This window comes from Sciurus carolinensis, chromosome 17, assembly GCF_902686445.1.
Source record: "Sciurus carolinensis chromosome 17, mSciCar1.2, whole genome shotgun sequence".
In the NCBI taxonomy this organism is placed as follows: domain Eukaryota; kingdom Metazoa; phylum Chordata; class Mammalia; order Rodentia; family Sciuridae; genus Sciurus; species Sciurus carolinensis.
In genome coordinates, this window is record NC_062229.1 from 51,444,400 (window position 1) to 51,469,682 (window position 25,283).

The window sequence follows — 25,283 nt, forward strand, 5'->3', positions numbered from 1 at the left end:
TTTATCACTTGAATGGTACTTCACATACATAATCTTTTTAATTTTCACACTACCACCACAAATATAAGTATTATTTTCCCCATTTTATAGATGAGGATATGGAAACTCAGAAAATGATTTGCCCAAGGTAACAAAGCCAATAAAAGGCAGAGTCAAGATATCAATATATATCTGGTTAGCTTTAAACACCATGTTCTTTTCATTTTCTAACCCTGTCATATAGCACCTTTGAATAATTCTTAAATGTATCATTATAAGGTAGATGCTTAAAATTTCTTAATGACTATCACTATGGGGGAATAATTCTACTCTTTAACCTAGAAGTAGACTGAACAAAACTGAAGGTATTGCTTATGAATAGGCTCATTTATATTCTTGAGGAAAAAAACTGGAAGTAACTACAAAGACCCATTTATTCAATTTGAATAAAGTAAATATTGATACTAGACCTTATAGGTAATGAGACTTGTCTGGCAAATGAGTCACATTTTAACAATAAACATATTAAAAGGGAAAAAAATTAGAACAGTAAGTTAAATAAAAGGCTAATAAAAATTGGAGGAAATAGCTCTGTGTTTTCTTTTAAACCCTGAATAACACCAAACATATGTTATGTTTGTCTAAAGAGTCATTTCAAGCAAAGATTATTAACAACTGAATAGTAGAATCAGCACTAAAAATTTCAATGATGTCCAACTCAAACATGCATAGGGAGAGTAAAGTTATTTTATTAAATCATGCACATCACGTGTGTTAGTGCAAATAGTTTAATCTGTACTCCAGAAATTCTATTGTACTTTTATCTTTACAAAATAGATTTCAAACAATTATTTACTTTAAAAAATGTAATTCTGAAGTTAAGCATTTCAGAACAATATTTGCAATAACCTATATACAAGAGGTACTGGGTACCACTGGCATATTAGCATTCTGTGGTGGAGTGGCTTCCTGCAACAGAAAAATGATGAAATGAACTATATGACAGTATTTTCTACAAGTCATTTGTGACTAATTCCTCCATAAATCTAGTGATCCTCCCAACAGCAGTCCCAAATAGCTTAAAATATAACCTTTAAGTATAAACAATAACTGCCAAACATCACAAGGCAAATTATATCCTAAACTCCTATTTCAATATTTGGCTAGACCTGTGTACTCACAAAGAACATTCAAGCCAATTCACTGACATTCCCTCCCAGTCTTTATTGACTGAAAATTTTAACTATGTGATACTTTAGGATATTCTATGATCTAAATAAACTTTATTGACATAACTATGGTGCTGCACAAAACCATAGCTAAACTTTGACTTCTGTGTTTTAAATTTATAGTATCAAGCAGTGTTTAGGTGCTTCAAATGTGCATGGAACACTATCAATTTTGGGAATAGTGCTCCTAATTAACAGAAAGTTCCAATTAATAACAATAAAAAGAAAATAACCACTTGCATAACCAACCAGGAAACCTGTTGTTAAGTAACAGCTCACCTTGAACATGAATTAGCTCTGAAACATCATAACCAAATTAGGTCAATAAAAGTTTATCTAAAGAGATATAATTCTTTCTTCAATGAAACATGCTTGGAGGAATAGATGATAGAAAAAAAAAAATCATGCTTCCTAAAATGTTGTATATGAGAAAGTAACTTGGCTTGTAAAGAAAATATCTCTTTAAATACATGAGGTTTAATAAAATTACATTCCAATTGATTCAACAGTTTGGTTGACTGCACTGAAATTGTGTAATTACTATGTTTCGCGCCCAGAAATACTTCAGGTTGCTCAAGAAAACACACACTCTCATGGAAAGCTTTTCAAAGTTGATGTCCTCCACATCTTCAAGTCACATTAAGGCTGAATGAGCGTGCACATATTCACCAAATTATCGCTAAAATGGAATATTTTCCAAATGTATTTTTCCTTAAAAAAAAAAAAAAACAAAAAACCAAAAAACAAAAAACAACAACAACAACAAAAAAAAAAAACCCACACAAAGAGTTGTCTCTAAGTCTTGTTCCCAATAGCTCAGTGGTTTCATAACAAGTAAAAATGGCGTAAATATGTAAAAAATATATATATATGTGCATATATTTCAAACTGATAGGCACTGAGCACACAGGGCCTCTCTTCCCATGTATGTATTGGTTGTCCGATTTGGGTAGTTATCGAATCAGAAAAATGAATTATCTGGCCATCAGAATTCAGAATAAAATACCCATAAATTTAATGGTATAAATAATTTGGTGTACCAAGAAGCCTACGTTAGGCCACCATAATATTCAGAATCTCAACATACTTATTTAAAAATTACATGAAAAATTGCAAGCAAATTATTGCTTACAGTAGAATAAAGTCACAATTTTATATTCTCTCTATAGACAGATACATTTTATATAATTTAAAGCAATGACCCTACAGTTGTATTCTTGCACTTCTGCTGTTTTAAGAGGTAAAAAAGAAGAAAATGGTTCTGTTTGTCCCCAGCATGAGTGTGATGCCAGCTTCTAGAGGGAGGACGGTGTACGGACTCAAGAAACGCTCTCATGGAGAAGCTCTGGCCAGACCTGGCACATACAGCACGATGGCTGTCACCGCAACCAGGGCAGCCAACATGGGCATCCAGGGCCAGGGTTTCTGTATGGAAAGAAACCAAGAGTCAATATCACATTCTCCCCTCTCTTTTAATTCCTATTAACCCCTTGGTTCCACAGAGTCCTGAATACTTAACAGAATACTGGAAAAATCTTATCTTTGCATTTTAAGAATAAAGAGTAAAAAGAAAGAAAAAAGAGAGAAGGAGTGCAAGTATAGGGAGAGCTATATAATAGCAGGGTCATTATTTGGAAGCCTAATACTTCCCAGGAAAGTCCTGGGCAGTTTTCAACTTTGTTGTAGTTGAAATGGAGTAGTGACTTCTAAAAATCCTTTGGGCTTGGCCTGCTTTATTTACTCTGGTACCCACAGATTCCAATATAACTGATGTATGTATAACTGATGCCTGCAGTATGTTTCTTCCTAAAATGTTTGTTTCTTGATGAAAACTAGATCAGGTATTGGGATAGTTTTATACAATGCCTGGTAGTTAAGTGATAGGAAAAAAATGGTCTAGGCTTTGATCCTCTAACTTGAAACTAAAGACAAAATCAGAGAGGTTCAAGATGGGTAAGTGCCGTTAGGGACACTGCCTGTCTGATACTTCTGATAAAGACCTTGTCCAGGGTAATAAAATCATGTGATCCATTTCATATGTTCTACTAATATGCATGCCAGTTAGAGGCAAGCAAGGATAGACTATTTCCTGTTAACTTTCAGAAGCCTTTATAATATAACTTGCTTTGATTGGTACCTTTATTGTTCCAAGAGTCTTGTTGAGGAAGTTGGTTTTCAAAGAAATACTCTGATTTGCAGATCAGGACTCAGAAAAAAAATATGGTATAGGGCTTAAATCCCTACAAGTAAATTTGTATTGGGGTTTGACATTGTGAGCCAATGGTTCATTATGCCAATCTCATTCTCTTTCATCTTCATAGCTGAAGTGCAAACAGGCAAAGGGTTGAAACAGAGAAACTATGCTATGAAAGGGAAAGGAGAAGGAAGAAGGGGGAGGAAAGTTGGCTGAAAACTTCAAAGATGCAAACTCTTCATTTCTCATTCAAATCTGATTAAACACATAATTGGGAAGCGGGTACTAATGTAGAAATTCACTGTTTACTCCAGTTTGCTAAAGATAAAGACTCAGTTAAAGGAAGCATATTAACAACTGGTTAGGTTGGAATTAATTCATGGTTAGCATTACTACAAAGGAAACAAGACAAAATGTTATGTGATTAGTTGATTGTTCATTCATTGGTATGACACAAATACATGGCATACTAAATGAAGGGTTTGCTTCAGGTAACAAAGTATCTGTGTGGTTTTGCCATGCACTATATTACAAATATGGCACAAATAGGTGACGGGGACAAACAGACAAGGACTCAACAGTAGTGCTTGTACCTTTCTCTACCACAATGGACCGAAACACCAAAACAGGAAAGCCAGGAATAGGCCGATGAATACGGCTGGGACGGGTTGTAATATGGAAGGCTAAAGAAGGGAAGGGATATTAAAATCATTTTATGCTATGAAAAAATCAGATAAGATGATTTAGACCCCAGGAGGGTGGGAGGAAGGAAAGACTGCGGTAATAGAAATATACCACTCAGGTTTTGCGCTGATTCAAACAATTTAAAGACATCTAACACAATCCAGAATGATGGATTGTGGTGTGTATGCTGGCAAACTATCAACTTCAAAAGGAACAGCCGGAGACAACGATCAGGGTGGGTGTACCTAATACTCAAATGAAACCTAGCACATTAACAAGTCAGAGCAGGGACTTCACCAAGTGATGCTCTGTTTGACAGTATATTAATTTTGCTCCATATCTGAAATCCATTACTTGATAATATGTTCCCTTTGCAAAGGCTAATGTTTATTTTATTTATTCCTCTATCAAAAACCTTTTGCTTTTTTCCAACCCAAATTCTAGTTTACTGCTTTCAAGCTTAAAAATAAATGCTGTGTACTTCTTAAATCAGGCAAAAGATGTGACACAACGTATGAGAAAACGCTTGGTACACAAAGAAAAGGCAGCTGAGTCTTAGGGTTTTCAGTTATGATACTAGAATATAATTGAATTTTTAAATGTATTAAACCATAAGTTCAATATCACAAAAAAGGGAGATTCATCCCTAAGGTAATTTTCTTTTTACAACTATAAAAATAGTAATAGCAAGATTACTTTTGAAAAGATTCTAAATATACAGGGAGGTCCATTCTGATTACGTTAGATGTCTTCATACATTAATTTAGCAGGAAGTGGACTAAAATTTCATCCTCAGAAGGATATGAATATAAAAAAGAACTAATCAAATTATTATGATCTGATTTTAGAAGAATTCTATAATCTACATTTAAAACAAAACAAAACAAAACAAAACCAAATGCAATCCATTTTTGCTAGCAGAAAGCCTTCACATCCAATTTATCAATTTCTAAAAGGCTTCTACCAAAGCAACAATCCTTTACTGTTTAAAATCTAACGTGCTTAAGCGAAGGACAGTTGGACACAACTCATGAGCATTCTGTGTACAACTGCGTAACCGGATGGCCATGCAACATCACTCTTTTGTACTTGTGCTGTTAAGTTAAGCGAGGTGCCTTCCTCCATGGAAATACGTGGCTCACATCCACTGCAGTGTCCAAGCCATGACAGAGTTTGAAATAAGAGCACAACCAACCACACTGAACATCCATCAGTTAGGGCCCACAAAGGTAATGATCACCAAAACGTACAACATGACATTTATTTAGTATAACATCTTTTAAAAGACCTTTCTAGAGCAAATGAAAAACAAACATTGTCAAACTCAATTCATATCAAAACATTCCCCCACCTCTGTCTGCTTTTCTCTTTCTCACATATATACTTTCTCTCTCCCTCTCAGCCCTACAGAATTTCACCAAATATTTCCTAATACGAACAGAATGCCAAAGAGACACTAAGCTTTTTAGGAATGTGCCTTGTGAGAACATTATTAGTATAAAATGAAAACCATATCGAATTTCCCCTTTTTGATACAATCAAATGCTAAGGATCAATATGTAGTTTTTCTTAAATGGGTCCCTGATGTATTTAGTGCTTCATCCCAGCAGGAAAGAAACAAAAACCAGATGACAGAACTTCAGTCTCATACGAGAAAAGCTTATAGTTCTTAGGTAAATTGTTTTATTGCAAACAATGTTTTTCCTCCAGGCAGTCCTCAGGCTCTTCTAGGGGCATAAGTGAAAGGGGTAAATTCTTACTAAAAAATCCAACAGGACAATGATTCATCAAAGAACATCATAATGAAAAGCATATTTCATCTGTAACCAAGGCCACTTAGTTTCTCAAATCAGTAATAAAGTCCTATGAAAACCAATTTCAAGTCTCTCACCTTCCTCTCAATTAAAGCTAAGCCAAGTTGACAAAGACTTACATTATTTCCTTTCTCTCGGAGCAGCTTCAGGTTGTCTTTACATTGTTTGAGCTCATCTGTGATTGATTGCTTTTCCTGCTCAGTCATTTCAAACTTCAACTTCAGTTCTGTGAGTACAGTCTGTGTCTTTTCATACTAAAGGCAAAGAAAAAAAGAGTGTGCAGACTTGACTTAAAATGGGTATGAAGTAATGGTTCTAGTCAGGTTTATATACCAGACCCCATTTAGTCACCTTCGACACCAAAGTCAAGCCTTTTTGTTTTAAGAAGGATGAAAATCATTTGCACTCATAGTAAGAAGTCCTTAATGTTGACTTGATTCTATGTTAAGAATTTTCTGGCCCTGGAGTTAAAAAAAAAGAACAGAAGACATCATTTGGTCATCTGTTTCTAATATAAAAGGTCACTTTTTCCACCAAGTGAGTTATGGGAGAAAAGGGAAATTTCAAACTGAGCAAAAGAAAAGCAGGTGAAGAAAAATTTCATAGCCTAGTTAAATGGCAATGTTAGGAAGCCTGAGTTTACATTCTGGTAAGTATGCAATGTCAGCCAAGCTATTTTAGTTTTGAAGTTAAAAAAAATAACGACTTCCAATAGGTCTTTATCCAGCATCAGTTGGTATTAAAGTATTCTAGCTAAGTGATTTTTTAAGGTAAATGAAACAAAGAAATGTTCCTAAAGTACCCCACCCATCATGATTGGAAACTTTCTCCACTTAAAATCTGTCAACGTCAATTAAAAATAATTTTAACAAATTTGTTTCTGATAGAAATTTTTCTATAGAGAAAATGTCACTTTCTAGTTTGAACACAGTTCAAACATTTATAATATAAACATATCTATATAAAATATGTACTATGAAGATAAATATGACTTTCAGACAAACTATCCCTAGAACACAGGTAAGACCAATGTAATGAAGAGTGTTGTTTGCCCCCTCTTTAAATATCCCCAGAAAGCTGGTATTCTAAACTGTTTCCACTTCTAGATATTGCATCTTATATACAAACTGTGCTCCCAAAGAGATGACTGTTCTGCTGCTGGGCATGCCTTTGTCTCTGTTTCTAGTGCCCCCTCTGCCCTCTCTGAATGTTTCAGAAGGAAGAAGGAAAGACAAGGACTACAAAATAAATACACCATGGGTATATAGACTGTCAGAAAGGTTCCTCCTCTTCCCAAAATATGGCTTATGAGGCTGAAGGGTTTCCAGTTCCTCTCTACCTATGTTCTAAAATTCCTCAACAAAGGACACCTTTAGGATGATGCTTCTCCCCCAAATTCTCTGAGTGACTAGAACTCATCGTTATGGTCAATAAAGATAGATATTAAGAAGGATGAAAATGTGTAATTAGGAGACATGGGAGAGAACAAGGGTCAGAGGCAACATGGACATCACCAGAAAGGGGCAAGAAAGACATGAAAGAAACTCCCTTTTGGGCTGGGGTATGGCTCAATGGTGGAATCCTTGTCTAGCGCATGTGAGGCACTGTGTTCAAGCCTCAGCACCACATAAAAAATAAATAAATAAAATAAAGGTATTGTGTCCATCTACAACTAAAAAATATATAAAAAAATAAAAACAACAACAAAACACTCCCTTATACTTAACAATGTTCCCAGAACAAGCCTGAATAGTATGCCACAGAATGAACTCAGGAGTGAAATTCACAGGCTTTGTGACTTTTTTTTTTTTTTTTTTTTCCAGTTGATGTGAGGGGCTGTGGACTTGTTCCTGAAGGCAGAAGGTTACTGGCAGGCTGCCAAAGCAAAGTCAGTGTACCTAGATGTTTCTGTACCTTAGAACATAATCAATTTTCAATGATCCATGAACTAATTCTTAACAGTGACTAATAAAGCATAAGTAAAAAGTGCTCTGTTGACCAAAATTTTCCCTTACTTTCCTTTTCCACCATTCTTGCATCCAGACTGCACTTTACACCAAAGCACTTAATCATTTCTCCATTCTAGGAGTTGGGAAGCAGAACCACAGGAAGGCAGTTCAGGAAGATCCTGCTGCTCACCTCTAGCAGGGAAGTGGGTAGGGAAGATTGGCCTACACAGCAGGATGGTGAAGTCAAATTCTTTTTTTTTTTTTTTAAACAGTGCTGAGGATTGAACACTGAACTCAGGGCCTCACACAAGACAGTCACACACTGTACAACTGAGCCACTTCCCAGACCCACCAAACTCAAGAGTCTTCGGAGTAGACATGTGTGTGCTCAATGTTTTAGGCATTCTTAAATTACAGATGTTCCTATTAAATTAAAATGTATAGATGCTTTCTAAAATCAAATATAGAGATGATATATCATCATTTTCTCTGAATACTGAAAATTAAAATTCATTTTTCTCTATTTCCTTGTAAAATATTCATTCATATGCAAACTGCCACATATATAAATTTAATTAGTGGAACAAAGGTCACCTTCTGCAGTCTTGGTTTCACACCTTGCTTGGATATCATTTTTTTGCTTCATCTTGCTTTTTAACTTTTTTTTTGCAGGGGGTTGGGGTGGGTGGCAGTGGGATTGAACCCAGAGGTGCTCTTCTGTTGACCTACAGCCCCAGCCCTTTTTATTTTATTTTGAGATAAGGTCTCAAAAAGTTGCAGAGGCTGGCCTCAAAGTTTGGATCCTCCTGCCTCAGTCTCCAAGCTGCTGGGTTTACAGATGTGTATCACTGTGCCCAGTTTTGCTTTCTAACTTTGAGGTAAGAATGAGCTCTATCTTGATTAAGAGGGACATATCACATATGTCAGCAATACCTTTGTTTCCTCTTCATAAAAATAATCATATCTGGGCTTTGCTTAACTTGTAATAGTTTGATCTGTTACAGTGTTGAAGATACATAAGCATGATACTATGCATATTAGGTATGATTTTGAGAGAAAAGAGAATAAAGGAAAAATGTTGAAAGGGAATAAATGTATATTAATAAAAGATTTGTAGTGGATTTCACAGAGATAAGAACCTCATTAAAGAATATTTTACAGGCTAGTATCTAATACATTGACATTAGGACAAACAGAAAGAGCAATTTCACATTACAAAGGAATATGATGACTACACATCATTTCACAATGGAAAACAGTGAACAAGAAAATAGGAAACATATTGACAAGCTCAGACATATTTTTAAATGTGCTGCATTTAATGCAATCCAAAGACTATCAACAGTTTAGACACTGTGACAACATGCCACTGCCATTTGTGGAAACAGTTAAAGCATTTTGCTCAGTGACCCAGAACAGGCGAACAAATAATGCAACAAAATGGCTAAATGCATCCATAGTAACACACAACAGAATCATCTTCCAACCACAGCATTCTTCCCAGATTTTCAAAGAATTATGGCATATGGACTGGAAGGACACAAAGTGCTTACAGTATTAAATACTAGGATATTTACTTTGGCACAAAATTTGTGTTCCAGTCAAATAAAATTATATTTCTCCTAAAACACATATCCTCAGCAAGGTAAAGACAGACATATTACAAAATCAATATGCCTACATGAAAATAAAAAATGTTACAGTTTTTTTCTTTAAGAACAAACACAAAGACAGAGGAACAGTAATCATTTCAAAATTCAGGATACTACAAGGAAAGCAAAGCACAAAGAGAAACTGTATTAATTAAACAGATCTTCAAAAAACAATTTTGGGAAAATTCATAATTAAAGACAAAAAAGTTGTCTTCAACTTCCTTCTTATTTATAAAGCATCTTTCCTTTAAGTGAGTCTACCACTGGGGTAGTTCCAGATGAGCAGATGAATTTCATCAGCCTTTTGCATCCCCTCCCTGAGCTGGCCAGGAGACAATGCAGGGAGTGATATGAGGCCAGCAGGACTGATCACAGGTCTTACTGCACTGTTGTCAACTTAAAGGAAAGGTACCTGTGTTGCTCAGGAAGAAGCTAGGTAGGATCTCTGTTTCAAAGATAGCTCTCAGCATTTTTTAACATAATTTTTTTAAAAAGTCACGTAAATCAAGGTTTTAAGCAAATGCCTTGAAATTTGAGTGTGCATATTTGTGAAGAAGGGGAAAGAGGGTGGAAAGGAGAAAGTAAAAAGTTAGAAAGTGTATTTGGCAGGCTGGGTATGAGGTGAATTTTAAGAACTTTTTAGGCCAGTTTCACCCAGACATAACCCCAGCATCATGTAGTATGGCCCAAGCTTGCTTTCCAAAAGAATTCTAAGTTAAATATGATAATCTCTTTGAAAGATAAATAATGGATCAAGTGATCTGGTATGAAGGGCTTCTCATGTAGGTCAACTAACTGGTAAAGAAAAATTAAAATGTACTTTTGTATATTTGTAATTTTGAGACCAAACCCTACTGATATATTCTGTATACATGGACCATGCTACATAGCTAGAAATCATCAAGCAGGGATGCTTCAAGTGTCACCTTTGTGACAGGTAATGGACTTCTGCTTCCCTTTATTTCTAACTAGCATGGATATCTGATTTGCTTTTGGCTTTAAGTCCAACCATAATTGGGCTCATAATGTCTTTTCGCTTTACCTCTTTCTGTACATCCTTTGCTTGGTTTTCAGCCTTACTGAGAAGAGCTTTTAAATCAGTTGAATCCCGAAGATGCTGCTCTTTTAAGGATCCCACTTGGTTCTCAAGTTCTTTTCTATTCATCTGAAGGATGCTGAGATCACTGGTAAGCTCTAAACTCTGCTTCTGAGAACTGCATCATAAATATTGACAAGTTATTCACAGATAGAAACCGGACACAGTAAGAAGTTCAATTTCTTAAATATTTCATTAGGTGAGACTGGATTTCAGAGGAGGAAGAAAAGTTTAAAAAACAGATTGAGGCGTTTTCAATAAATAAAAAGCATTAAAACACTAAAACTGCAAGCTCAAAATTGTGTCCTATCAGATATACATAAAGCTTGAAATTTTAAAAATAGAAGAAACCAGGAGTGGTGGTGCATGCTTGTAATCCTAGTGATATGGGAGGCTGCAGCACGAGGTTCTGAAGTCTGAGGCCAGTCTCAACAAATTAGTGAGTCCCTTCCCTCCCTCCCTCCCTCTCTCTCCTTCTTTCTCTTCCTTTCTTTTTTTAAAACATATTTTGGTACTAGGAATTGAACTCAGAGGTGCCACATCTTTTACATCCCTAATCCTTTTTATTTTAAGGCAGGGTCTCACTAATTTGCTTAAGGTCTTCCTAAATTGAAGAGGCTAGCCTCAAACTTGCAATCCTCCTGGCTCAGACTCCTGAGCCACAGTGTATACCTTTCTTAAAATAAAAAATAAAAAAGGCTGGGGATGTAACTCAGTGGTACCCCCTGGGTTCAATCCCGAGCACTGCAAAATAAATAAATAAATTAATTAATTAAAAAATAGGTTTTGTTTTTTTTTGGGGGGGTGCTGGGGATCGAACCCAGGGCCTTGTGCTTACAAAGCAAGCACTCTACCGACTGAGCTATCTCCCCAGCCCCCCAAAATAGGTTTTTAATTGTATATTTTGCTTTATAAAATTACATTAATTGATCATTAAAAAATTCAGGCAGGGCTAGGAAAAGAATATATACATTTCAACTACTTTCTGGTATGTATAAGTACCTGACAAATAGAATGGGTGCCCTAAAGATAAACCTGCTCAAATGAGAAGCAACATCAAACTGGGAGAAATACATGGGGTGAAGAACTAGGAAGCTGAATCTAGATCCTAACCTTGTTACTATTTAACTGTGGGATGTTGAGCAAGTCAATTAATGAATAAATTTTATTCTTTCTTTTCCTTCCTTTCTTTCTTCCTCCTTCCTCCCTCCTTCCTTCTTTCTCCTTCTCCCTCCCTCTCTTCCTTCCTTCTTCTTATTTATTTATATATTTGCAGTGCTGATGATCAAAACCAGTGAGGCAAGTGTTCTACCAATGAGTCACATCTCCAGCAAAACATTTTATTCTTTCAATAAACATTTTTAGAGTTCTTAGACCTGTGCCAGGCACCATGTTATACAGACAGAAATAAAAAAAGGGGAGTGTCAGTTGTCTTTGAATATCAAACAAGAGGGCTGAACTCAATAATTTATGAAACTATTCTCTAGCTTAAATTATATGATTACTTTATAATTTGAAATAAAAATATGATTTACACATGAGGAAAACAGCTTGATACGTGTGAATAATAATTGCTTGTTCAAGCCAGGCCCCGTGGCACATACCCATTATCCCAGCAACTGTAGAGGTTGAGGCAAGGAGGATCACAATTCAAGAACAGCCTGGGCAATTTACTGAGATTCTGTTTCAAAATTAAAAACAAGGGGCTGGGGAGATAGCTCAGTCGGTAGAGTGCTTACCTTGCAAGCACAAGGCCCTGGGTTCGATCCCCAGCACCCCCCCCCCCCAAAAAAAAAAATTTAAAAACAAGGTTGGAGATGTACATCAGTGGTAGAGTGGTTCCTAGCATGTGTGAGGCCCTGGGTTAAATCCCTAGTACTGCAAACAAACAACAACAAAAAAAGTAAGATTTTCAAGGTGACAGTGTATGGTCTTTCAGAATGGATCACAAGAATCAGAATCAGATTTAATATTGTAACTGAGGCAAGAAATTATAAATTCTATCCTGATTATATCAGATTATATGCTAAACAGATTCTTAGGGGTGATCCTGATGGTGTCAGGGCTATACGGCTAGGAACTAAATGACATATAAGACCTTGTAGTGGTTCCTTTTTCTAGGATCCAGAATTAGATTATTGGTCATCTAAATAAACTCATGTAAAGTATATAAGATAGACTGATTTTGTTTCTTAAAAATTTCTGGTGTAGTCTCTAAATTCATTTGATAACCCTCCCCAGCATTTAAGTAGTATTTAGAAGCTAGCTTTCCTTTAGAGTTTTTTGTTGTTGTTGTTGTTTGTTTTTGTTTTTGGTGGGGGAAATGTAATTGGGGATTGAACCTATTATTTTTTTATTTTTAGATAGGATCTTGCTAAGTTGCTGAGGCTGCCCTTGAATCTGTGATCCTCTTGCCTCAGCCTCCCAAATCACTGGGATTACAGGCATATATCACCATACCCTACTGTTCCTTTTTTTGAGCTGGGTTTCAAACTCCTAGGCTCAAGTGATCCTCTGCCTCAGTCTGGGACTACAGGTATGCCATGAAGCCTGACTGAAGCCTAGTATTTTTAGGCCATATGCTTCTACTCACAAGGAGTCTGCAGATTTGTTTTTCAACACTTTATTTAAAATATCATAAAACAAGAATATTAAGATAATGAACGCTAATAATTAAACACTGGCAGTTCTTGCTTGATAGACTATCAAACTAACTGGATTTAGTTTTCCAAACATGGAGAACTTGGATATCTGCATCATTTTACACATCCTCTATACCAAATAATTTGTATGAATGTGTTCTCATTCTTGTTTTCTCTTACACACACAACATACATACATATAGGTATGTATATTTATATTCTGGGCCTTAATTATGTCCTATTCATATTTTTGAAGAACTTTTATGAATTTTTACATGCTATAAACAAACATTTGTTTTATTCCTTATTATTAATTATTTCCCCACATTTGAAAAGTAACACAAAAAGTTTATGAAAAGATTAAGGAAAAGTTATGACACTGGAAGAGAAAATAAAAGTGCTTTATAGACACTTATATTACAAATGCATGGGCTGGGGAGATAGCTCAGTTTGTAGAGTGCTTGCCTTGCAAGCACAAGGTCCTGGGTTCGATCCCCAGTACTGCCAAAAAAAAAAAAAAAAAAAAAAATGCATGACACTGTAAGGAGGGACTGTAGAGAAAAAAATCAGTACATCCTGTACTTTCAGTTAGTTAGTTCTTATTCATTTACTTACTTTACCACTGGGCTACATCCTCAGTCCTTTTTATCTTATTTTTAAACATTTTGAGATAGGGTCTCACTATTTTGCTGAGGCTGGCCTTGAACTTGTGATCCTCTTGCCTTTGCCTCACAAATTGGTGGGAATACAAGTGTATGCTGCTGAATCCAGCAGTTCTTGATGTTTTAAATGTATAGTCAACATTATAATTGTTTTTATAAACAGAAAAAAAAAAAATTAGGGGCCGAGGTTGTGGTTCAGTGGTAGAGCGCTTGCCTAGCGTGTGTAAGACACTGGGTTCAATTCTTAGCATTGCATATAAATAAATGAATAAAATAAAGGTTCATCAACATCTTAAAAAATATTAAAAAAAAAACCAAAACATTATTTTCTGATATAGGTAGTACTGTCATTATTTTCCGCTAAGGTTTGTTTTCTATTTTTGCTAAACTTAATACTCTCTAGGAGTGAAAACACAAGGTTAAAAAGAGAGAGATTTCCATTTTGGGGTGCTGGGGGAGGGGGCTGAGATTAATTAAGAATGGCTTCAAAAAGAAATATATTACTTTTCATAACTCTGAAATGGAACATAAACACTGATTTAAAAAAATTAACATGAGGGCTGGGGTTGTGGCTCAGTGGTAGAACATTTGCCTAGCACTCATGAAGGACTACATAAAAAAACTAAATAAACAAAATAAAGGTATTGTGTCCATGTACAACTAAAAATTTAAAAAGATTAACATGAATGACCACATTTTAAAGAAACCAATTTTGAATTTAAATATGGCAAATGCTGGTGGTAAAACAGGACTCCAGTAAATTTGTTGGCATAAATCTACTTCATTTATCAGTTTACTTGCAAGGTACCGGATACTAGAAAGATTTAGCTGGTTTTAGAGAATTTTTGATTTTACATATTAATATTCTCTATATAACCCTGCCTGAAATTCAGAAGCTGAATTTATATCTTTTAGTAGTTAAAATTCTTTATTGATCACCTGATCACTCTTAATAATAGAGGGAATCACTGATGCAAAAAAAAAAAAAAAAAAAAAAATTTGTATATGAAATTTATTATCATTTATAGAGCAAGTTCAAGCAAGTTCAATGACTAATTATAGGCCTTTGTTGTTTGTTTGGTTTGTTCTGGTTTTTTTTTTTTTTTTTTTTTTTTTTTTGGTGAGAAGAGGACATTTAATGAATTTATATTCCATGACTACACCAAAAGGAAAGTACATGTAGGATGATGGTGGTGGAAGAAAAATATGATGAGATATTTATTTATTAGCATGGTTACCCAGTCAAAACCCAGAGTTTGGCTGAACATTTTGCTCCCAAAAGGTATTTAAGTATCAAAATTATATTTAATTTAGATAAAATGTAAGACAAATATTTTTAAGCTAAAAAAGAGAGTTCTTGCATACTTGTGCAATTCTTTTTCTTGCCGCTGCAGTTCTGATGATAGCAAAACATTTTCCTTTTTTAGAGAATGGCACTCGGTTTCCAATACATTCCATTCCTTTCTCAACTTCTCTAGTTCACCTAAAATAGTTTCAAAACATATTATTAATATAAGAACATAACTTCTATTATTATTCAAAGGATAAAAGGAAATATTTTAGAGAACATACTCTGCTCATATCCCAAAAAAGGCATGTTGAATTTTACATGGCCATTTTTTGATTCCTGTTACTTTGCATCTATACTTTTAGGAAGTTCCATCACCTTGAACTTGGTAGTACTTTTTTTTTACTTCACTTTTTAAAGACAATTTTTAATAAATTAATAGTACAGAATTGTAAAAATTGTAATTTATTGTAGAACTTGTAGACTTGAAGAATATATTTATAGTTCCACTATAGAACTGCTTTATATAATTGATCACTATCAAAGAGAAAAACATGCCTGGTTATTCTGTATAAGTTATAATGTTATCTCTGTCAGGAGTAAAGAATAAATAAAATACATCTACTACCTTGCAACCTTGTTGCTTCCACTCTCTGTTGGTCTTCACACTGTTGACATCGAAGCTGAAAACTGTTCTGCAGACTTGTGATTTCTTTCTCATACTCAGATGCTGCTTTCCGCCAGCGCTCAAGTTCAGCTCGAACCTTCTTAAGCTCGTCTTGTAAAGAAGTAATGTCAGTGTCCCGCTCAGAGGCAGCCTTTGCAGCTGCCTGATGAAGCAGCAAAATTTCATCTCGGGCACTAAGCAATTCATCTCTAGTGCTTGTGATTTCACCATCTTTCTCTTCCCGGAGATTCTCAATATCAATGTGTAACCTCTGCAGTTGGGCTACAAAAGTATATCTATTATTTTCCTAGTCCACAGAAAATGATTAATATTTTATTAAGAATAAAATAACAACCCAATAGAAGATTATTGCTACTGTACAGCCTAGCCATCAGAACTGTTGCTTCTGATTAAATTGTGAGAATGATCCATATTTGATGCAGAAAATACCAAAATAAATATACCAAGACAGTAGGGGGGACCAAAATGATCTTTATGTTCTCTATACAGAGAAAATTAATTCTAACATTTTTGTATTTTCCAGCTTTTTCTTATATCTTTATATGCAATACAAAAACATTAAATAGGAATGGATCATAATATATATAATATTAAATATATATTATGTTCTATATCCTCCTGCTGATGAAAATCATTTTTTTTAAACCTTTATTTTATTTATTTATTTATATGTGGTGCTGAGGATTGAACCAGGGCCTCGCACATGCTAGGCAAGCACTCTACCACTGAGCTACAACCCCAGCCCTGAAAATCTTTCAACAAACATAATTACACTATAAGTTATTTAACCAATCCTTTCATTTTAGACATTTTAGGCTTTCAATGTTTAATCATTATGTACAATGCTGCTCATAATGCAATGCTCATAATTTTATTTTTTTAAATTTTTTTTTTAGTTATCAATGGACCTTTATTTTATTTATATGCAGTGCTGAGAATTGAACCCAGTGCATCATGCATGCTAGGCAAGTGCTCTACCATTGAGCTACAACCCCAGTCCCTGATTATTAGCATGAATCATAGAGGTAGGAATTGCTTGGTCAAATGGTAAGCATTAAACATCTGATATTCTCCAGATTCAGTTTTCTTTCAAATGTTAATTCCTTAAATAGGCCCTCTCTGATGAATTACCTAAAAAATAGCCATATGTCATTCTCTGGTCCTTTACTCTTTTATTTTCCTTCAAAGCTCTTATTGGATAACACAGTACATATTTTTTGCTTACTGTTTATCTTTTGAACTAGAAGCTACACCTTATGTGTGCAGGGCTTTTGTTTTGCTCAGTGCTCTATTCCCAATATGTGGCAGTGCAAACAATAAAAAATTATTGGTTGAATTAATGTACTTACTGGATTATTAAATTTTATCTCTAACTGAAGAGGTGTGTTTTTAAAAGATTAGGTCTTGTGCACCTATGACCCAACCTGGAAACAATCTGTATAAAGTCATATTTGGCTCAGAACTAGCATGCTAGTCTCGGTTACCATAACAACAAGGAAATTATGAATAAAAAAAGTTCCAAAGGATAATAAAATAATTTAAGAGGACTTAGGGCTGGGTGAGGGGAGGTTGCTACATAAACATTAAAGATGACAAGAGACCTTTCAAATTTGTAGGAAAGATTGAGGTAACAGGTTCAAAATCTGAAAAGGTACAATGGTCAGAGAGAAGTCTTGTTGATAAAGTCTCAAAATACACAAGCTGGCACTAGAGGGCAGTCAATGATGCCTGGGCAATATAGCTTTAAGACAAATGCAGCACTGTCACAGAACCTTTATGGAAAATTGCCCATAAATGCTATAAGATGGAAATAAAGATGCAAATCAGATTTATATAAGATAAAGGATAATGGTATTAAACTTCAGTAAGAATTTAAAGAGTTTTCAATTTAAAACATATACAACCTACTCTAGAAATTCTAATTTGATCATAATAAAATTCAAAATTTTAAATAACTCAAATGTTCCACTTCGAAAATAATAAGACTCAAAAGACTAGTTTTTCTCTGGGGTATTTTTGGGCAAATATCAAAGTTCTCACATGATGACTCCCCATCTCTTCTGAAGTTTGATTCTTTGTCTATTTAATTTCTTCTCATTTTACCTCTTCAGCTCAAGTTTTAAAGTAACACTGATTCCTTCTTTGACAATGAAGGCAGATTAATTTTGCTTTAGGAATTTTACATTGGCACAGGAAAGAAAGACTTCTCCTGGGTTATTTCAAAAGAATCACAGCTTCATAATACTGGGGATTTCAGCTGGAAGTAGACATTTGGTAGACAGGGGTCTTTCTGGTGATTTCTTTAATGACTTGTGATAACCCAGAGAGATAGCAAAATGGTATGTTTGAAGGGTAGCCATTACCAATGAAGGCAGCGCAGAAACCAATGTTCTATTCCATGCTGTAATGTAGGTGTGTTTTGAGCATTAAATAAAATGAAAACAGCAATATAAAAGTGCAGAGGCACAAGTGTAGCTTAGAACAGATTTACTTTCCAAAGTTTTCTATGTAGCAACTCACGGCATAAACCAGAAACGGTAAGTCTTATCAAATCCAAATTTTTACCCCTGCTCTTTCTACTCCAGGTGTCTAATAATGGATTACTGGAGAATCTTCTCTCATATCTTCTTTAAGGAAAAAAGCTCCAAGAGCCCAGTTCTGTCAGGTTCTAGAGAAGAACCAAAGCCATGACAAATGGGGACCCTTTGTACTCCTATTTTCTACTCCTTTTGAATGCTAAACACAAACAATAAAAACCTAAAATAGCATTGGGATGCTCCATACCTTGAAGAACTTGTATTTGTTTTGCAGATTCCTCCACTTGATTTCTATAGGCTTTTCTTTCTTCTTCCAAAAGAGCTAAAAGTAAAAACACAGTACAACTAATTTCATGAATTTAAGTACTCAGAATTGAGCAGCTGGAAATGCCTAAGAAACTCTCCTGAAGCTTACTGAAAGAAACAGTATTAATACTTAAGCAATAAGTATTATCAATATTAGTAGTTAGTTCAAAGATTTTAGGAACACAAAACAGTAGTAAATAATAAAGCTATTCAACTGAGTAGTAGAGATTTTATTTTTCTTTTTAATTGTTTTTGGTAGTAGGCATTGAACCCAGGGATACTCTACCGCTGAGCTATATACCCGGCCCTTTTTATTATTTTTTAAATTTTGAGACAACTAAGTTACTAAGTTGTAGAGGTTGATCTCGAATTTGCAATCCTCCTGCCTTAGCATCCTGAGTCACTGGTAGTCATGGAATAGCTGTTTCTAGACATCCTATCACTAAAATAGTATGTGGTATTCTTTACAAGAAACATTCTTCATAACTGTTAATCATCCATTTTTAACTTATATTTTTAAAAAAGTTTTAAAAATCTTCATATTTACTGACAAGTACATTGTAAGCACTGAACTAAATTGTTGCTGACAGCTGAATATAGTTTCATTGCAATTAAATATATTAGCCTGGACAGGCATGGTAGTGTATGCATATATTCCAAATGACTTGGGAGGCTGAGACAGGAGGATCCCAAGTTCAACACCAACCTCAGCAACTTAGCAAGACCCTGTCTCAAGATAAAAAGAGCTGGGGGATGTAGCTCAGTGATTGAGACCCTCTCAGTTTGATCCCCAGTACCCTCTGCCCACACACACAAAAATTGCCTGGATATTTCAAGTTAAAGGAATACTGCCAATTCTTTTGTTTTTCTTTCTTTCTTTCTTTCCTTTTTTTTTTTTTTTTTTTTTTTTGGTAACTTTGGGGATCAAACCCAGGTCTGCAAACCTGCCAGGCAAGTGCTCTACCATTGGGTTGTATCACTAGTTCTCAATTCTTTAAGATACCAATTTCTTCATGAAGCAGAGAATAATAATAAAAAGTTTCTAGTTTCTTCCTGGGATGTGAATTTTCCTCCTGATCAGGAAGACCATCTGAGAGAACATGAAGACTGCATAGGTCATTCACTTTCTCATTTTAAGATGCTACAGATATTAATTGACTACAAAAAGGTAATTACTGTGAATAAGTACAAGCTCTGGGGAAACAGCATAGGTTCTAATGGTTTGTGACACTAGAGATAAGTGAGCTACTAGGAAAGAAAGTGGTCAGGATATTAGATGATTCTATGCCATAATCTTGCTTGGTTCCTCTCATTTACTGAAGAATACATCAAAAAATCAGAGGGAACATAAATTTCCCTTTTCTTTGTACTATCTAAAGTTATATGTAACTAAAACTTAGAAATTTATATTGTTTTTTCCTTTTGGAAAAAAAAGGTTGAGATCCCTAATCTGAAAATCTAAAATCTAAAATGCCCTGAAATCTAAAACTAAAGGTTAAGATTACATACATATATGATAAAGTTGTGGACCTGAAACAAGGAACCACATCTCTGGACTCCAAGATTGGGGCCAGCCAGTCAGCCATATTGAGCTGCCTCCTCACATCCCCTGACAAATCAAAGTAATCTTGATCTCACCTTGAAGTTCAAAGCATTTTTGTTTACTTGCTCTAGCTAGTTCCTGGGCTTCGATCAATTCCTTGCGAAGATGCTGAATTTCTTGTTTTGCCTCAATTTCTGAGTGCACACCCTGCAAGTCATCTGACAGAAACATGTTTAATTTAAAAGCAAGAGTTAGTATCACACTATAATCTCTACAATCAAAGACTGGCAATATTTTTCATATTTAGACATGCATAGTTAAATAACACAGCTGAGTTAAACAAAACTTAGAAGCAAATTATAGTAAGTATTAAAAAAATTATAGTAAGCATTTTAGTCATTTTACCCTGGAGAAAGAATACAAATACAGTTATATAAACAAACAAAAATGTTTATGCACATATATATTAGTAATTCATGGTAATGGAATTATAAAATATATATATTAATATACATTAAATGATATATTTCACTCATATACTGCTGATACAAGACTGAAAATTCCATAAGATAGACATAATGCTATTCATCAATTTTGAAATTTTGGTAAGTCAGAAAAATTTCATTTGGAACTTAGCTGGAAATGAAAAAACAAAATAAACTCTTCTTTAAGAAAATAGACATAAACATAGAAACACAAAAAGAAGGAAAGGAAAGAAGGAAGGAAGCAAGGAGGGAAGGAAAGAAGGAAGAAACAAGAAAGACCGATTTTATGTAAGTTATGTAACAAAGTAAAAACTGGGGCCGGGAGTTCTACTGAGCCTACTTTGTCATCACCATTTCCCCAACTCTACACACATAACAGATAAATATTTGTTGAACTATTAATTATATAAGTGAATTTATTGAAATAAATTAAATCCAACATTATATCTCAAAAATGCCACCTTTCCTTAACCTCTTTCATCTCTGGTTTCACGGCTCATCTTTCATTCCATTAAATCTTTCTGCTACAGAACACTGACAGATAAACAAATTAAGTAAGCCACATTCTTCTACTGCATTCTATTTGAGTATGACTTTAGTTTACAAGTACTTCAGCCATAACAACTTTGGTCCTTCAAAACATCTGAGAATATTTTTTCACAATTAAATTATAGTAGGTCTCGGATGTTACTTATATGCATGTTTTTTCATACTCATAGATCACATCTTATTTTCCCTGTCAAAAATTTTGATTCTGGGCTCATTTAGACTAGTCAATCAATTTATCCTTCAAAAACTCTTTTGGTCAGGGTGAGGAATATAGGCAGAATTTTTTTAGTGGTAGAGACACTGTCACATCAGCTACAAATTCTCTTTGACAGCTTTTTCCATACAGTCTGTTGAAGTCTGCATGTTCCTGGTCTCCATCTCTGGATTTATGATCACATAGGGCAGTGCCCTAATTTTCAGAAAATTTAAGAGTCAAGGGTCATGATGCCTGTATCGTACTTTCAAGTGGTTTGACAAGTGGGAAAAATACCCACTTAAAAATCATTTCCAAGCTTAGTTTTCAACCTTAGTGCTACAGAACATTTGGGTTGAATAATACTTTATTGTGGCGGCTGCCCTGTGCATTGCAGAACATTTAGTAGTTTCCCTGGTCTCTACCCAGATGTCAGTAGTCTCCCTGAGTCATAACAAATAAAAATGTCTTCAGATTTTGCCAAATGTCCCCCAGTGGGTAAAGGTCCCATGTCAAGGATTACCGCTCTAACTTGATAACCATGAAAAAACAGCACAAGCAAAACTACATATGGGTTTCTTTTCCAAAGAAACATTGTCCAATAATTCAGAATTTACTTATTTATTTATTTTTGGTACTGGGAACTGAACTCAAGGACACTTGACCGCTCAGTTACATTCCCAGTCCTTCTTATTATTTTTATTTTGCAACAGTGTCTCGCTAAGTTGCTTAGAGCCTTTCTAAGTTGCTGAGGTTAGCCTTGGACTTGTGATCTTCCTGCTTCAACCTCCTGAGTCACTGGGATTATGGGCTTGTGCCTCTGTACCCACTAAATCTATTTTCTATGTGTTCTAAAAACGATCAAAGGACTATTTTGCACAAGGCCTTGGGTTCAATCTCCACCAAAAAAACAAACAAAAAAAACTATTTTGTAGAGCCAGGTGTGGTGATACATGTTTGTAATCCCAGCAGGCTCAAGAGGTAGGAGGCAGGCTGAGGTAGGAGGTTCTCAAGTTCAAAGCCAGCCTCAGCATCTCAGTGAGGCCCTGAGCAACTCAGTAAGACCCTGTCTCACAATAAAAAAGGACTGGGGATGTGGCTCAGAGGTTAAGCACCTTGGGTAAATCCCCAGTAACCCTCCTACCCTGTCAAAAAAAGAAATACATTGTAGATAAAGGGATCCAGTTTTCTCATTATAAGATTATATAATTATATTCAATTATACACATATAGATATAGAAATTAATATAGATTTGTGTGATAATATGTAAATATACATACATGTAAATATTGGAGGTATGTGTGTAAATAGGTAGCCGCATCTCTTCCTCCCCTCCCCGATTTTTCCTGTTTGCAGTCATCTAGCTGAGGCAGGAAACAATACCATTGCTTCTCCCTTTAGAAAGTCTGGCAGTTCCAGGCTTGGCTTTATTTATTTATTTATTTTTAAGTTGTTAATGGACCTTTATTTATTTATTTTATGTGGTGCTGAGGATCGAACCCAGTGCTTCACACATGCTAGGCAAGCGTTCTACCACTGAGCCACAACCCCAGTCCCAGGCTTGGCTTCTAAGAACCACCTTTACAACCTTTTCCCATCATGGATATAGGCAGTCATAGGAGATAATCTCAGGTGGTAGCCTAACTGCAAACTTTAACTTTGGCAGAGGCCTCTCATAATTAGAAATTACCAATTATAATGCTACCATCTAAGAAGAAGCCCCACTCATTTCTGCTTAAATTCCTGTATCAAAGATCCATCAGTTGGATCTTTTGTTGGCTTCTTTATCATCCTCATTGGTCTACTTTCTCTAAAAATTCCTCCTGATACCACCATCCAATTTCATGCAAAGAAGTCCCAAACCTGGACATTGTCTTCTGTCTGCCAAAGTCTTATCTTCACTGTATTTGTCCCACAGAGCTTATGTTCTACCACATGGTTGCATTTGTACACTTGACTCCTGAGACAGGTGTTATTCCCACTCTAAACATATATTTGTAAATGTTAGTACTATTTTTAAGAAATGCTCAACTACTAAAATACATCTCAAGCCCTTTTCCTTTTATTTTAAAGACAGGGTCTAAGTTGCTCAGGCCAGCCTTGCATTTGTAATCCCCTGCTCAGCTTCCCAAATAGTTGGGATTACAGGCATATGCTATTATGCCCATCCTGAATTCCATAAAAATTTTTTTTTCCCCCCACAGGGAGGTTGGTGGTTTCAATTATACAGAAAACTGTGATTTGATCCACTCTTTATTACTCTTTCAAAAGAGTAATAAATAGTTGCTGGGCATGCCTATAATCCCTATAAGCTTCTTGGGAGGCTGAGGCAGGAGGATTACAAATTCAAAGCCAGCCTGCACAATTTAGTGAGATCCTGTCTTAAAAATAATAAAAAGGGCTGGTGATGTAGTTCAGTTGAAGAGTACCATTGGGTTCGTTCTCCAGTACTAGGGGGAAGAAAGGCATAAACTGATTGAAATAAATATATCAGGAAAAAGGTGCTACTGCTATTATAATTTTATTTACATCTCATTAAGAATGCTTAGTCTACTCTAGATTATTTTCCCAATCCTAGATGAATAAATAACATGAAGAATATTATATGATAATTTTCAATAAAGCTTTGATGGTTTTTTAAAAAGAGAAATAATTAAATATGAAAATAATAGCACAGGAAGTTGGGTAAAGCATTTTGATGAGGAAAACAAATGGGCCCCTTACATGTAATTCCTTTCTATAGCTTTAAAAGTTAACAGTGAGGTCTAAAAATTTATAACCTTCCCTTAGGAGAAAATTATGTCAGGACACTGAAGAAAAGATTGGAAAGATTATAAAGCACACCCACACACAATCAAACGTAACCCAAATGTTTATAATATGTATCAGTAAATACATTATTTTTATAAAACTCTTACAAAAGAAAAACATAATCACCATTTAGAGTTACGGTGCTTATTTCTTAGAAACTCTTCTAAAATATGCCTGTTTCTAATTGGATGATTTTTCTTTATATCTGATCACTGACTAACTCAACTTGGGTCTATTCTTAAAATCAATCTGCAAAATCTCTCAATAGGTATTGATAAAGATATTATTTCATTAACAAAAGTTGGTCATCATATAGAAATAACAAGGAAAAATTTGAGGGTTCTGTCACTTTAGTTAAAGCAAGGTTAAGGAAATTCTGACCCATCTTCATTGATGGCCCTGAAAGAATTACTAGCAGTATGTGCATACCCACCTTCCTTCCACATATATCATGCATATTCAAATCTCAAATTCTCTTTCACAGTTTTCTCTCCCTGCCCACCCCCACTCTACCACTCCTAAGGCTACATTGTGGGGAGTCTGCATCTGTCATTTTAACAGATTTTAGCTTTCCTGTGACACTCACAGATTAAAAAATAATTTTTTCCTGACATCATCTGGATAAGTAAATGCATTATTTATTGGAAATATCCACTGCCAATAACTGCTTTTCCCTAAAAGATAAAGTAGGAAATATTTTAAAACCCCACAATTTTATTCTGTTCATGAAGAGTTACTCAGTTCTTCAACAGATAGGTCTGGTTCTATCAACCATTACCACCACTATCATGTGTTTCATTATGGTGGTTGACATGTTATGTTACCAATATAGTATATGGTCCATGTATATTGTTGCATGTACTCCTCACAATAATTCTACAAAGTCAGTTTTTCCCAATCTAATAAATGAGGAAAATAAATGCTAAAGCACAGAGTGGTTAAGCAATTTGCCCAATGACATACTGCAAATAAATGGCAAAG

General features: G+C 35.0%; 1 protein-coding gene across 33 annotated transcripts in view; it reads right to left on the reverse strand.

The window, feature by feature from the left end:
* Window positions 1-394: 394 nt before the first annotated feature.
* Slmap (sarcolemma associated protein) overlaps window positions 395-25,283 on the reverse strand; it is a 147,266-nt gene continuing 122,377 nt past the window's right edge. For 16 of the 33 annotated variants that reach the window (XM_047530311.1, XM_047530299.1, XM_047530303.1 and 13 more), the window contains 7 exons: window positions 20,359-20,481; window positions 18,662-18,736; window positions 15,818-16,138; window positions 15,267-15,384; window positions 10,544-10,715; window positions 6,020-6,154; window positions 395-2,633 (listed from right to left, as the gene is read on the reverse strand). In XM_047530311.1, the coding sequence (XP_047386267.1) occupies window positions 2,541-2,633; window positions 6,020-6,154; window positions 10,544-10,715; window positions 15,267-15,384; window positions 15,818-16,138; window positions 18,662-18,736; window positions 20,359-20,481 (1,037 nt within the window). In that variant the 3' untranslated portion in view covers window positions 395-2,540. Of the gene's footprint in view, window positions 2,634-3,995; window positions 4,086-6,019; window positions 6,155-10,543; window positions 10,716-15,266; window positions 15,385-15,817; window positions 16,139-18,661; window positions 18,737-20,358; window positions 20,482-25,283 lie in introns of all 33 variants that reach the window. The other 17 variants (XM_047530312.1, XM_047530302.1, XM_047530296.1 and 14 more) reach the window with 3 other exon arrangements.